The sequence below is a fragment of the Brassica oleracea genome, chromosome C2 (genome assembly GCF_000695525.1).
Source record: "Brassica oleracea var. oleracea cultivar TO1000 chromosome C2, BOL, whole genome shotgun sequence".
NCBI lineage: Eukaryota > Viridiplantae > Streptophyta > Magnoliopsida > Brassicales > Brassicaceae > Brassica > Brassica oleracea.
The window spans coordinates 33,195,938-33,209,382 of NC_027749.1; the positions used below are offsets into that span (position 1 = coordinate 33,195,938).

Below are 13,445 nucleotides of genomic sequence, written 5' to 3' on the forward strand. Positions count from 1 at the left end.
GCGGAGAACAGAAACCAATATATTACGTGAGTAGGTCGCTAGTCGACACCGAAACCAGATATCCTGTAATGGAGAAACTCGCACTAGCGGTAGTAACTGCCGCCAGAAAACTGAGACCCTATTTCCAGTCTCATTCAATCATAGTCATGACGTCGTAACCCCTTCGGACAATACTTCACAGTCCGAGCCAATCTGGTAGGCTCGCAAAATGGGCAATCGAGCTTAGCGAATATGAAATAGAATACAAACCACGAACGAGCTCGAAAGCACAAGTACTAGCAGATTTCATCATCGAACTCGTCCCAAAGGAGGATAGCTCGAGCTCGATTACTGAAAAATGGAGATTACATGTCGACGGGGCATCATCGAAACAAGGATCCGGAATCGGAATACAGCTCAAATCCCCGACGGGAGAAATTATCGAACAATCATTTCGCCTAGGGTTCAGCGCGTCGAATAACGAAGCCGAATACAAATCCTTGATCGCAGGGCTACAGCTCGCAAGAAGTGTCGGTGCCCGAGAAATCAGTGCCTTCAGCGACTCGCAATTAGTCACAAGCCAATTCCACAGAGAGTACGAAGCAAAAAACGAAAGAATGGAAGCATACCTTTCAGTCCTGCAAGAAATCGCTCAGCAGTTCGACAAGTTCGAACTAACAAAAATCCCAAGGGGAGATAATACGTCAGCGGACGCGCTGGCCGCGCTGGCTTCAACTTCCAATCCGGCGGTAAAAAGAATAATACCAGTAGAAGGAATAGATAAACCAAGCATAAATCTCCCATGTAAGGGAATCGACCTTAAGGAAAACAGTCCCCACGCATTGATGCAATCACTACGCGAAGTAGGGCACGGAGAGAAAGCCAGGGTCTCGACAACGAAAACAGCGACGAGCCCGACACCAATCGGCCCCGAACACATAGCTCGTCGTGACCAGACAAACAGCGACCACGGCAGCTATCCCTGAAGAGGCCGTCCATGAAACCAGCAACGAGGCACACGAAGCCTTCAAGAAGGAGCTAGAAGCCAGACCAGATTGGAGAACCCCCGATATTCAAATATATAAAGGACGGCGAGCTCCCCGCCGAGAGATGGGAAGCTCGAAAAATAAAAGCCCGGAGTTCGCGCTATTGTATCATGGAGGAAAAACTATACAAAAGAAGTCTAGACGAGTCCTATCTATTAGGTGTATCCCTTAAGGACGCGTTCACAATCCTGAAACAAACTCACGGGGGAGCTTGCGGAAGCCACTCCGAGGGACGATCCCTAGCAGTCAGGATAAAGAAACTAGGCTACTTCTGGCCAACAATCGCCGATGATAGCGAGCAATTCGCGTTAAAATGCAACAAATGCCAAAGGCACGCACCGTGATACATCAACAGACTCAAAAACTGTCTACGATATCCTCACCATACCCTTTCATGAAATGGTCCATGGATGTGGTAGGCCCGCTAATACCTTCCGGACCAGCCCAGCTGCGATTTCTTCTGGTATTAACCGACTATTTCACCAAGTGGATCGAGGCCGAAGCATTCTCAAGTTTCACTTCCACGACGGTAACCAGCTTCATTTGGAAAAACATCATCTGTCGACATGGTCTACCATACGAAATAGTAACCGACAACGGACCACAATTCATTTCCAAAATGTTCGACGAATTTTACGTGAAATGGAAAATCAAGATTAAGGCCGCGAGCCCCCGATACCCAAAAATGCAACGGTCATGCCGAAGCCGCAAATAAGACTATAATGAACAACCTCAAGAAGAGGCTCGACCTCAAGAAGGAGAGATGGGGAGAAGAGCTGCATGGTGTCCTATGGGCCTACAGAACAACCCCCCCACACCACAACCAGTGAAACTCCGTTTTCATTGTCTTACGGAATCGAGGCCGTAATCCCAGCCGAAATTGAGGTCCCGTGTCAGCGACGAAGAATATGTCTAGAAGACGCTGAACTCAATGAAGAGTTGTTAATCCATCAGCTGGATATGATCGAGGAACGACGCAAAAAAGCAGCAATACGCGTACCAAAATTACCAACAAGCCGCGGTACGTTATTATGATTCCAATGTAAGAAACCGCGCTTTCTCCGTAGGCGACCTAGTTCTCTGGAAAGTGTTCGACGGAACGAAAGAGCCAGGAGCAGGAAAGCTAGGAACAAAATGGGAAGGACCATACAAAGTTACTAAAAAAATCCGAACAGGAGTCTACGAGCTAGAAAAATGCAAAACATGCCTCTCAGAAATGAGAGCTTGGAACGCCTACAACTTAAAAAAATACTACAAATAACGGAAACCCGAACCTCGATCATAACTACCAAAGCTTCGAGGTAGGGGGCCATCAATGCCTACAGCTCAGTCCAAAATGGAACTACGATAAGGCTTGATCCCTCGAAAGGGGTACGTAGGCAGCTCGTCACCGAGCGCAGCCCAAACAACCGAACAAACAGCCGTTAGCTTTCTTTCATCACTTTGAACATCTAATTCCTAAGCATAGCCCATTTACCAACTTGCTATCAGGCCATATAAAAGCCCACAAAACAGATTCCTGATCAGTCTCTGTTTCACGCCTTCCAAAGGATAAAATAACAAGCTCAATGAGGCTTAAAACAAATCGGAAACATACGATTAAAGAGGAATTATCCCATAAATCCGTTGGAAACATATATATGTTTCTCCAACAACAAAAACACAAAAAAAACATACATATAAAACACAGCAAACTTCAAACTAAATCGAAATAACCCTCGCATCAATCCTGGTTGACCGAGTCTCCGGAGATCTCGGGGAGATCGAGATGACCAAGAGAAGGGTCTGACACCGAAGCAAGACCGTAATCGACGTCGACCGAAACCTCTAGGTCTTTAAGACGCTCCAACTCCGCCTCGAGCTCGAAGCCGCCCTCACTATACTCGGTCAAAGCCTCGATACGAGCTCGCGTCTTTTGCAAAAGAATCTCTGCGGCCGTTTCTTTCTTCTTCTTCTCCAACTTACCCTTGACCATAGCCAAAACCCCCTCGTACTCCTTCGCAAGAGAGACACGAGCTAGATGGAGATCTTTGCGAGCTTTCCTATCCCGACCTTCGATCTCTCCCCTATACTTCTCCTTCATCGAGTCAAGGTCGCGCTGAACAACGACCTTTTCGGCCTCAGCAGCCGCCAACTTCTTCTTCAATTCCTCAATCTCCACTTCGCGCTGTCTCTCCGCCTCCCGAGCAGCATCCAACTCACCCCGAAGCTGTTGGATCGTGAGAAGGTGACCCACGATCTCTTCCTTACTAGGAAAATTTGCCAATCGCCTCCATAGCCTAAGCAAAACGATAGCGTCAAAACTAAGCATCCCAGTCCATAAAGAATCAAGCGAAGACAACGTACCTTGGCATTTGCGACCGCCATCTGAACATAGGCGTCGCGCTCTCGCATGTGGTCCAAAGAAGGGAGCTCGCATCCTTCTGCTCTGACTTTCGCTGCAAGGGAGTCGGGGTTCTCAAGGATAGGGATCTCGCTGTCATACGCAAACGACCATGAAAAAGCTTCGGGCACGCTCAAAGGAAGGACACCGGGGTTAACCCGCGAAGTGCCTTCACCAGAAGCACGTAACGGCGGAGAAAGTCTCGGGCTCAACGATCCCGAAGTCACAGAGTTAATCTCCTCCAAGACCTGACGTCGAGATCGATGAGACGACGAATCGATCTCGTCATTAAGAGCTCGATCACCAGCAAAGCTCACCGAAGTATCCGGTGCCTCAAGAGCTCCACAAGATGGAATAGCGACCGACACTGACCTAGCAAGAAGACCAGAAGACTGAACCTGCGACCTCGGTATAAAGACCCGCCCCCGCTGGACTTTCCGAGCTCGCTCTAATGACCCGGCCTCAGAAGATTCGTCAGGACGATCGAGCAACCCCTCTTTCTCCTTCTTCCTTAAAAAGCAAAGCAAACTTAGGATCATATCAACAAAGCGCCCCAAATCATGCCAGGAAGAAGAGCAATATAATAGTCACTTACTTTTGGTGCCCCTACCTCTCTTGGGCCGAACAGGGGCCACCAAGGCGACATGAGTAGCACGATTCACACCCGGTGGGAGAGCGCAGGCGGCCCGAATTCGGTCAGGAGTAAAGGATAGCCATCGAGTGCTACCTCGACGCAAAGTCTCCATTAACCCACGAAGCTCGGGAGACATAGGCGCAGATCCAAAAGGCTCTATAGATAAAAGGAATTCTCTTTTCTCTTTTTTAAAAAAAAAAAAAAAAAACAACAGACATCGTTTACCAAGAGGAAATGATAATGATAATAAAAAAAAAACAACAGACATCGTTTACCTAGAGGAAATGATAATGATAATAAAAAAAATATACTCACCAATATCGTCAGACCATTCCCGAGGGATCCTCTCGAAATCGAAGTCTCCGACCGACGCCGAGTTTATCTTAAAAACGAAGAACTTCTCCCTCCATCGATCACCCTTATTAGGAATGCCTTCGATGATACCACGACCACCTTGAGGAGCAAGAATCATTGTGCCAGGGAAGCCATTGTTTCGCTTCATGTCAAATAATTGCCTCAACTCCCCGAGACAAAATTCGAGACCTTCCTCCAAAGCTCGGACCCAGCAACCCAAGAAATACCGGAAGAAGTTAGGCGCCATCTGGGTAAACTCCATCCTGATCTCCGCCAGCACTTCGAGAAGAAAACGAGGAAGAGGAAACGATAAGCCGCCAGCCTCGAAATGAGACGCGTAAGCTCCACAGTACCCCTGTAACACCCCCGAACCGTCCTAGAGATATGGTTGATCAACCGGCCAACAATCAAACAAGAACATGACTGACCGTCCAACCCAACACCATGGTCCGGAAGCGCTACGTGACGGGCTAGGGACGATCCGGGCAAAGTTACAAAATTTACTCCACGACCTAGACCAGTTCATCCACTAACTCGTCCCGCTGCGTCAAGGCACAAGGCTTTGCAACCTGGCCAAGAGTAAGCGTTTTCCGTTAGATCGAGGCCTAAGGCTTTTCAACCCGTACTACGACCTAACGTTGTTAGACCGGACTAGTCAAATATCAGAGTACTCATGAAGCATATATAAAACAATTAATTTTATTGATTCAAGCAATATCACATTGAATAATTCAAGACTGGGCCCGGCCTAATGCCAAATCGAGCCAACAAAACACATAACACAATACCGTTTACAAAAGGCATGAAATCTACACCGGCGGTCCTAACGTCCAGCACCAAGCTGTCTGATCATCCTTACCTAAAGCGACCTGCAAAAAGGATATCGGAGTTGGATGAGTAATCTAGTATTACTCAGTGACCTGGCGGCCTCTACCCGCAACCTAGACTCTAACCCAGACAACCCAAAATAACAATCAATCTAGCCCTAGCATGCAATAAAACCTAAGGCTAAGCAAACCGTTACTAAGTTAGACTTGGCCTCCTGCCATGATCTAGCTTCAAGTAACGGGAACCTGCATTAAAACAAGTCAACAACCAATCCCTAGTTAACCATATATACGCCTGAGTTCAGTACTCATGTAGTGTTAGATACATAGACTATACAAGTATCATTAGCCGGTCGACCAACAATCAGACAAGAACATGATCGGCCAACCAATGATACCGCATAGCTTTAATATCCACCACCCTTCACAAGCAATCACTCAAACACATATATGCCAACGTCAGGCCTACACTAACCAAATACACACCAAGCCAAATCTGATACCTAATACAGACTTAGGACTTAATGTCAGAACCTGCAAGACAAACAATCAACAACCACAACCACAACAATAATTAGATAGTAACTACCAATGACTCGATCTAACTCGTAACACCATATATCGGTGCTACATTAACTTGAGGGTTCCATAACCCTCTATGACACACTAACACAACACTCTAACCTGGGCCCTGGTGACTTCGTGTTCCTCCTCTCTATCTGCAATATCCTATCTCCTTACCACAAAGGCCAGAAGAAGGAACTTTCAACCGACCGCGGCCCACAGTCCTTCGGGTCACCGCGCGACAGTCTACAGTCCTTCGGTTCACTGCCACATTAAACCATCGTTTAATACTCAGCCATAGGACATGACCCCATTCGTCTGAGTCTTCCCGATCCAGCAAATAAGGGGTTTCCTTGAATCCGCTGGGTACGAGGCCGAGGAAACACTAATAACTCCTAAAAAAGCCTAGTATGGGCGGGTTACGCACATACTGTCGGCACACTCACACAACACAAACTCAATCTAGAACCTAATCTAAAGATAAAGTTCCAGATCCTAACTAGACTCTTGATTCAACAAGACTAACCAATAGTACCAGTAGTCCGGCCTATATGGCCTAAGACCTTAGTACTAACTACTAAGCAACAATATCAATACTAAACAACTCAATCAAACCGTTACCCAGATAGTTCAGCCTCATGCTATGAAACTATCTTTAAAGATAACGGGAACCTGCACTCAACCATATCAACACACAAGAATAGAAAACATGATGCATCCTAGCCCTAGTCCTAGTCAGGTTATTAACTCAGTCTTAATTCCATTCATCTCAGCTTAGCCCTTGCTAAACTGAGTCCGGTTCCATAAATAAAATAACCCTAAGGACTCTACCATTCATTAGCGTGATCATTCTAATCTATATGCGACTCGATCTACCCTAAATTCCAAATGGAATTCACACAAAACCAACTCACAGTGTTCTAGGCGAGAAGCAGCTGGTTGATCGGAGAGGACATGGCCAAAACCCAAGATGAACGTCTTGACTGTACTGGACTGATCTCGACTTGGACATAACCTTTGCTTCATCATTGAGACACTAACAGGTCTGGACGGACTGATCTGGACTCGGACAGAACCTCCTTTAGCTCCTGGACAGTTCTTCGGACTTCCCGGCGGAGTATCGAGCAGAACTTCGACTGATCTGAACCTGTGGATCTGAACTAACTCCGGACGGCACCTCCACTTGATTGTAGGAGAATATGACTGGCTTGGACGGATTGAATTGGACAGAGCTTCCGCGTTACAATCGTAGAGAATCGTCGATTGGACAGAACTGGCCTTCTCCGTGGAGTATCGGTCTTCAGAATCGACCATACTCTTAAATCGACCACTTTCTTTCTCTCTCTCTCTAGCCACGTTTTTGAAGTGGCTTTGGTGTGTTATGGATGTTTGAAAAAGAAGGGGGGTGGCTGGGTATTTATAGAAAACACAAGCCAGTCAGATTCAGGTTGGTGGCCTCCCATGTGTCTCCCCGCATAGCTCCGGTTGCATGCGCGGCGGCACCTCGTGCTCCACATGTCTTTCAGCATGGCCAGGGCTCATGCAAAGTGACACCTCTTATCCTGCCTGGAGGACAAGATGTCCATCATCATGTTTGGATCACATGCACGGCGACACACGGTGCCCACATATCGATCAGCATGCTGCGGTTGCAGATACGGCGACATCTCGTGCTTCTGTGTGTCAAGCTGCATGGAACTTCTTCATGCACGTCTACACCTCCTTCTTTTGTTGACACTCAGAAGGTTAAATGGTTGACACCATGTCCTGATCCCTTAGATCAAGCCACCTCAAGCTTCTTGGTCCATTTGGCCTGATTTCGATCTTTCCGGCAAATTTCTGACCCGCAATCAATCCCGAATATTTTTATACTCCCATTCTGATGTTCTTAATATTTTTAATAAAATCCAGCCTCCATTATAACCTTGACTGTAATATTTCCCGAGCCTCCGGCTTCTCCGAAAATTATTACAGAAAACCGAAATTAGGGCTAGTCCAATTTCAGGTTTTCCTGTCGTGCTTCGATCCCGTCGTGCTTGATTCCCGTCCTACTTAATTTCCGTCATGCTTCCAACGTATTATGTTTCCAACATAATATATATTACCGATACGAAGTTTTGAGGATTACTTCGTGGTTAAGAGATGTCATGCTTCTAAACCGTCGAGCTTCTAAAACGTCGTGCTTCCAAAAATGTGATGCTTCCAAAACGTCTGTCTGATCAATCTAAGACATCTACTAACTATGGTCGAGCAGCTTATTCGACTCATAGTTCACTCACGATCAATTATTCGACCACCTCGTTCTTCGAAATTTGCCGATCAATCTTTTCCGCCCGCGATTCGACCACCAAGTTGATGTTCGGCCAATCCTCTGTCTCGACCATTCTGTGGGTTATCACAACCCCGGTCTCACATTCTCCGGAATCTCATCATCCTCGGGGAGTTCGATTTCTACGGGGTAGCTGACTCCCCAGAGCTCGTAAATGGCGTCGATATTTTTCCCATTAAGAATTGTCTTGTGATGCGGACCAAATTTTTCGGCAACCATTGTTTCGAATTAAGAAGAAGTGTCGCGAAAGAGAGAGAAAACACCAGGAGGAAGATGGCGAAAATGGAAGAAGGATCGAAGTGACGAAGAAGACGATCTGCTCAGTAAAATATATACAATAAAAAAATGGGTCCTCGAGAACGCTAGGAACTAACCGGCCACGAACTTTCGATCTCGACCATACGATCCTAAAATGGCCGACAAGTCAAATCAAGACGACGCGCGTGGCACCCCATTCCCCGAGAATCGTGATACCGCAAAGTAACGGTAGTTTCTCGCCTTTTCAGTTTTCCAATAAACCAAAAAGGCTGGGGGAAAAATGTTGGACCCAATTTTGATCAATACCACAATGGGCCGCGACCAAAGGCATGGGCCTTAAAGGGCCGGAGCCCGTAGCAATAATACGAACTCGAGAAGGAGTCGCCGAGGTCGCGGCGATCGTGCAACAAGAAGCTGAGATCGCAGAGCTACCACAGAGATCTCGAAGTCGACTTACTATAAAGGAAGAGGGGTGGAAACAGAGGAGGACACGTTGAAAACCCTAGAGAGAGCTACACACGCACATCGATCTTGTTGTCTTCCCACTTTTAGATTCTTTCTTTACCGATCTCGTTTGTATCACTCGATCTAGTTCAATTCATTGTATTCGATCTTATTCATCAATAAAGTCCATTTTCACCTACTGGAAACTATTTAACACCGTTGTGTTCTAAAGATATCGTTGCCTACATCATTTGTCTTCCCTAGATCAAATCCTGATCACTATCAAATACTTAGTGTAGATTTTAGGTTCTAAACCATGTTTTTGGAATCTCGCCGAAATAAAACACATGTCCGGTTGTGCTTTTGCATCGTCTGGATCTACGTTATGACTACTGTAACCCACTAGTCTTAACAAACTCGTGTCTGATAGTTGGAATATAAGCCCATAAGCGGTGGTGCCTTGTAGGTATCTTAAACATTGCTTCATTGCTGCTCCATGAGAATTTTGAGGTTACTTCATATATCAATTCCACACACCTACAGAGTAGGAAAAATCCAGACTTATATGAACCAAGTAACGAAGACAACCGACGTTCCTCATGTACCTTGTAGCATCAATCTCTTTTCACTTACAGCTTTTGATAGTTTGATACCATAATCCATTGGCGTATGAGCTAGGTTACAATCTTTCATCCTGACTTCTTTTAAGATCTTCAAGGCGTAATTCCTTTGCTTCAACGTTATTCCTCCTTGAAGTTGAATAAATTATGTTCCAAAATAGTAAGTTAATCTTCCAAGATCACTTATCTCGAACTTTGATGCCATCTCATCCTTGAATCCATCGATGAGTTTTGAAAGGTGTATCGATCAATATTATCATAGAACATCGATTGACACTTTCTCATGATTAACAAACGGAAGTTGAAATCTGAGATCTAGACAGTAGATAATCTAAACAAACGGAAGTTGATAGATTAAAACTTAAGTTTGAGTTCAAGAAAAATTAACATTTATAAACTCCTATTAATTCATAAAAGGCATACTTGTCATACCTGAGAAATCACCTGAATCTAGCTATTCTTCTTTATTTGTTTAAAACCTAAAACCAATCATCTGAACAACTACCTTGTTCACCAAACCTTAGATTCATTTACTGCTTCAATCATAACCGTCTAGCATTACTTCGAAAACTACAAATCTATTGTGTAATCCTAGTGTCTCTCTAGATTTGATCCCCAAGTACTACAACTGAACCCTTATTTGAGAGAGTAAAAAACGACTGTTGGGGTCAAAAACGGTCACGACGGAATTAACGTTTGAATGTCGTCTAAAAATCAGCATGAAAGTTTTTACGAAAAGTATTCTTCGTAAAGATTACTTTTACGAAAAGTCTTGCGGTGAAATATTGCATTAATGTTGGTTCATTCATCAAAACCAAAGAACACGTTCATGAAACATTGGAAAAAGATGCAAACAAGGTCGCCACGTAACGACCGACCTGCGAACAAGGCGGTCGCTACGTAGCGACCAATCCACAACGAGTCGGTCGCTACGTAGCGACCGATCCGCAACGAGTCGGTCGCTACGTAGCGACCGATCCGCAACGAGTGGGTTGCTACGTAGCGACCGATCCGCAACGAGTCGGTCGCTATGTAGCGACCGATCCGCAACGAGTTGGTCGCTACGTAGCAACCGACCAAGCCTCTCGGTTGGTCGCTACGTAGCGACCGACCCGCAACGAGTCGGTCGCTACGTAGCAACCGATCCGCAACGAGTCGGCGCTACGTAGCGACCGACCATGTTGGGGTCAAAAACGGTTACGACAAAATTAATGTCCAAATCTCCGTAAAAATCAGCGTGAACATTATTTACGAAAGTTATTCTTCGTAAAAAGAATCTTCACAAAGAGCCTTGCGGAAAATCTTGGTCTTATCTCAATCGAACCGCTAAATATCGATTGTCCAGAGGAAACGGACACGTATCCACATCGGCCACGGACGAGCTCAAGTACGGCCATCGGACCACGCACAAGCCAAGCTCGGTCGCTACGTAGCGACCGGGCACGCACACGGCTCGGTCGCTACGTAGCGTCCGAGCTCAAGCCAAGATCGGTCGCTACATAGCGAGCGAGCACGCACACGGATCGGTCGCTACGTAGCGACTGAGCTCAAGCCAAGGTCGGTCGCTACGTAGCGACCGAACTTTCCCAAACATCGATACAACATGAATCCATGCATTCTCATCTACTCTTTAATGCTATCTCCCGTAGGCCATGGCTAAACCATTCTTTGTTTCTCATCAGTCGAAGTCATCAGTCAGACTTTATGATAAAAACCGTGGGAAGTTTGTTTTTATCAAAGAAACCGTGATAAACGTTTCAAGTCAAAGACGGCCCAAAGAGACCTAAAACGCAGCTCGAAGCCCAGTTACGATTTATTAACCGAAAACCCATAAGCCTTATGATGGTTTATGCTTGGTTCGTAAGGCAAGATAAATGTCAAGTTTCCGCGGCTAAATGTGAAGTTTCTGCGGATAAATGTGAAGTTTCCGAAGATAATCACGAAGATCCGGAAAATTGGAATATCTCCATTTTTGAGCTATGACGGCTTAAGGGCAGAAGGGGAAATGCGCAAACCGACCCAGGAGCAAGTATATAAGGAGTCCTATATGAGAGGCAAAGCAGGATTCGAGACAGAGCAAACTTTGCACTTAGAGCATTTAGGCAACTTTCCGTTTTTGTTTTTTCGAGCTGTGACTCAACTAGGTTTTGCTGTCTTAGGTTGTTGGAACTAGGAATCTCGCCGACATCTCTCATAGCCGAGGCTTCTACCTTGTTGTAACGCTCATACGCGAATTCGAAATAAAACACCTTTTGCTCTTTTTTACTATTTCTTATTTCTTTTCGTCTTTACTTTCGTGTTCTGATTGCTTGGCGTGTGGTTTAGCAGATATCTGGGACCTCTGGGAAATTAGGATTTTCTTAACTTTCCTAATTTAAACGGAAATCGACAGTGCGAATTTCGGTTCCCACACACAGTTTGGTGCTAGAAGGAGGGGGGGGGGTACGGATTAATCGAACTCATAGCCGGAAAACGCTTGATCAAAACAATGTCTGGAAATACGAAAGACAAAATCACAGTTCGCAACAACGCTGGTACGAAAACTCCAGCCGCCACTGCGCCTATGGCCAACGCTTACGCAAACGCCACAATTCTTGAGAAAATCGAAAACCTAGCCGCGACTTTTCGCCACAGGAAGTGCAACGAAACGAGCTCGCAATTTCTCTGTTTAACCATAAAGGGAAACAATAAATTTTATCAAAACCCGTAAGTTTGGCTCATTACCGAACTAAAAAAGTCTCAACGTGTGAGGTTTTTACCAAAACACGTTTTCGGAAAAGTAAAACTTCCTCTCCCCAAAACCGCAGAAAGGCCCTAGGTTAATCGCGGAAAAAAGAAGCACAGGAAATCGGGTACATAACTATTGTACTTCTTTCGAATATCTTTCGGAAAAACCCTATATTAATCGTAGAAAAAGGAAGCGCAACAAATCGGGTATGAAACCCCCACGGCTGTATTTCTTCCAAATAACTTTCAGGAAAACGAAGTTAATTTCTATAGAATCACTCGAAACCTAAAACGGCTGACGAAGACTAAATCAAGCAAAACGGGAGATCATATCCCCACCGCTAAAACGATTTCTGAAGCCTAAGGTTTCGTAAGAATTCAAGTATCACTTCCATAGTAAAAAATTCCGCGAGTTGTCGATGTTTGTCACCTAAATCTTACTTTGGAAAAAACTACTCGAAACTTCCACGGATCAATCCCACGGATATGAGAAAAACTTCTGATTAAGTTTGGTTGCAATAATTAAACTCGTCACGGCTCTCGTACAACCAAAACTTGAAAAATTCTTTACGGAACAAATCTCGTAAAATTATGCTCAACAACATCTTGCGAAATAACCTTTAGAAAAATTAAGCTCGACAACATTTTAGGAAACAACTTTTGTAAAATTAAAATCGATAACATTTTGCAGAATAAACTTTCGTAAAATTAAACTCAATATTATTTTTCAAAAAAACTTTCGTAAACTAAAGTTGGCAACATTTGACAACCTTCGAAAATCTAACAACAATCATAGAAAAATAATCTCGGATAAGGAAAGAAATGGAGTGAAATCCGAGAATCAAAATTCGCCCATCCGCCTCTCTCAACGGGCTCACCAACCTTCCTCTTGCGCCACGATCTGTCGCCAAAATCTCATCACCTGGCACGTCTTCCTGATCATCCTTGGCATCTCTTGATCGTCTCTGGCTATTCCTAAACGATAAAAAGTTTTCGACGAGATGCTCATTCATTTTCGTAAATCCAATGATACTAAGATTGAAACATGGATCACGAAAACCACAAATATTGGCAGCAGCCTAAACACGGCCAGGAAAGCAAAGAACTCCAGGAAGAACCGATATTCTTGCTATTCGAAATGGGCAGACAGACACGAAAGGAGTAAGGGCAAATGAGCAAGCAAAACGGAGAAGAGGCTAACCCGAATCTTCGAGAGAACTAAGGTATTTCTCACTCGAAATTAGGTTTGGAATTTTCGTAGGAAATTATTAAGAAATAGA

At 44.9% G+C, this 13,445-nt stretch overlaps 1 protein-coding gene across 1 annotated transcript; it reads right to left on the reverse strand.

Annotated features, from left to right (window-relative positions):
* Nucleotides 1-2,748: 2,748 nt before the first annotated feature.
* Nucleotides 2,749-8,335, reverse strand: LOC106324049. Its single transcript, XM_013762076.1, has 4 exons — nucleotides 8,201-8,335; nucleotides 4,372-4,751; nucleotides 3,372-3,918; nucleotides 2,749-3,234 (listed from the first exon to the last, which is right to left on the reverse strand). The coding sequence occupies exons 1-4, from the start codon at nucleotides 8,333-8,335 to the stop codon at nucleotides 2,749-2,751; spliced, it is 1,548 nt and encodes a 515-aa protein (XP_013617530.1).
* Between the last annotated feature and the right edge of the window lie 5,110 nt (nucleotides 8,336-13,445).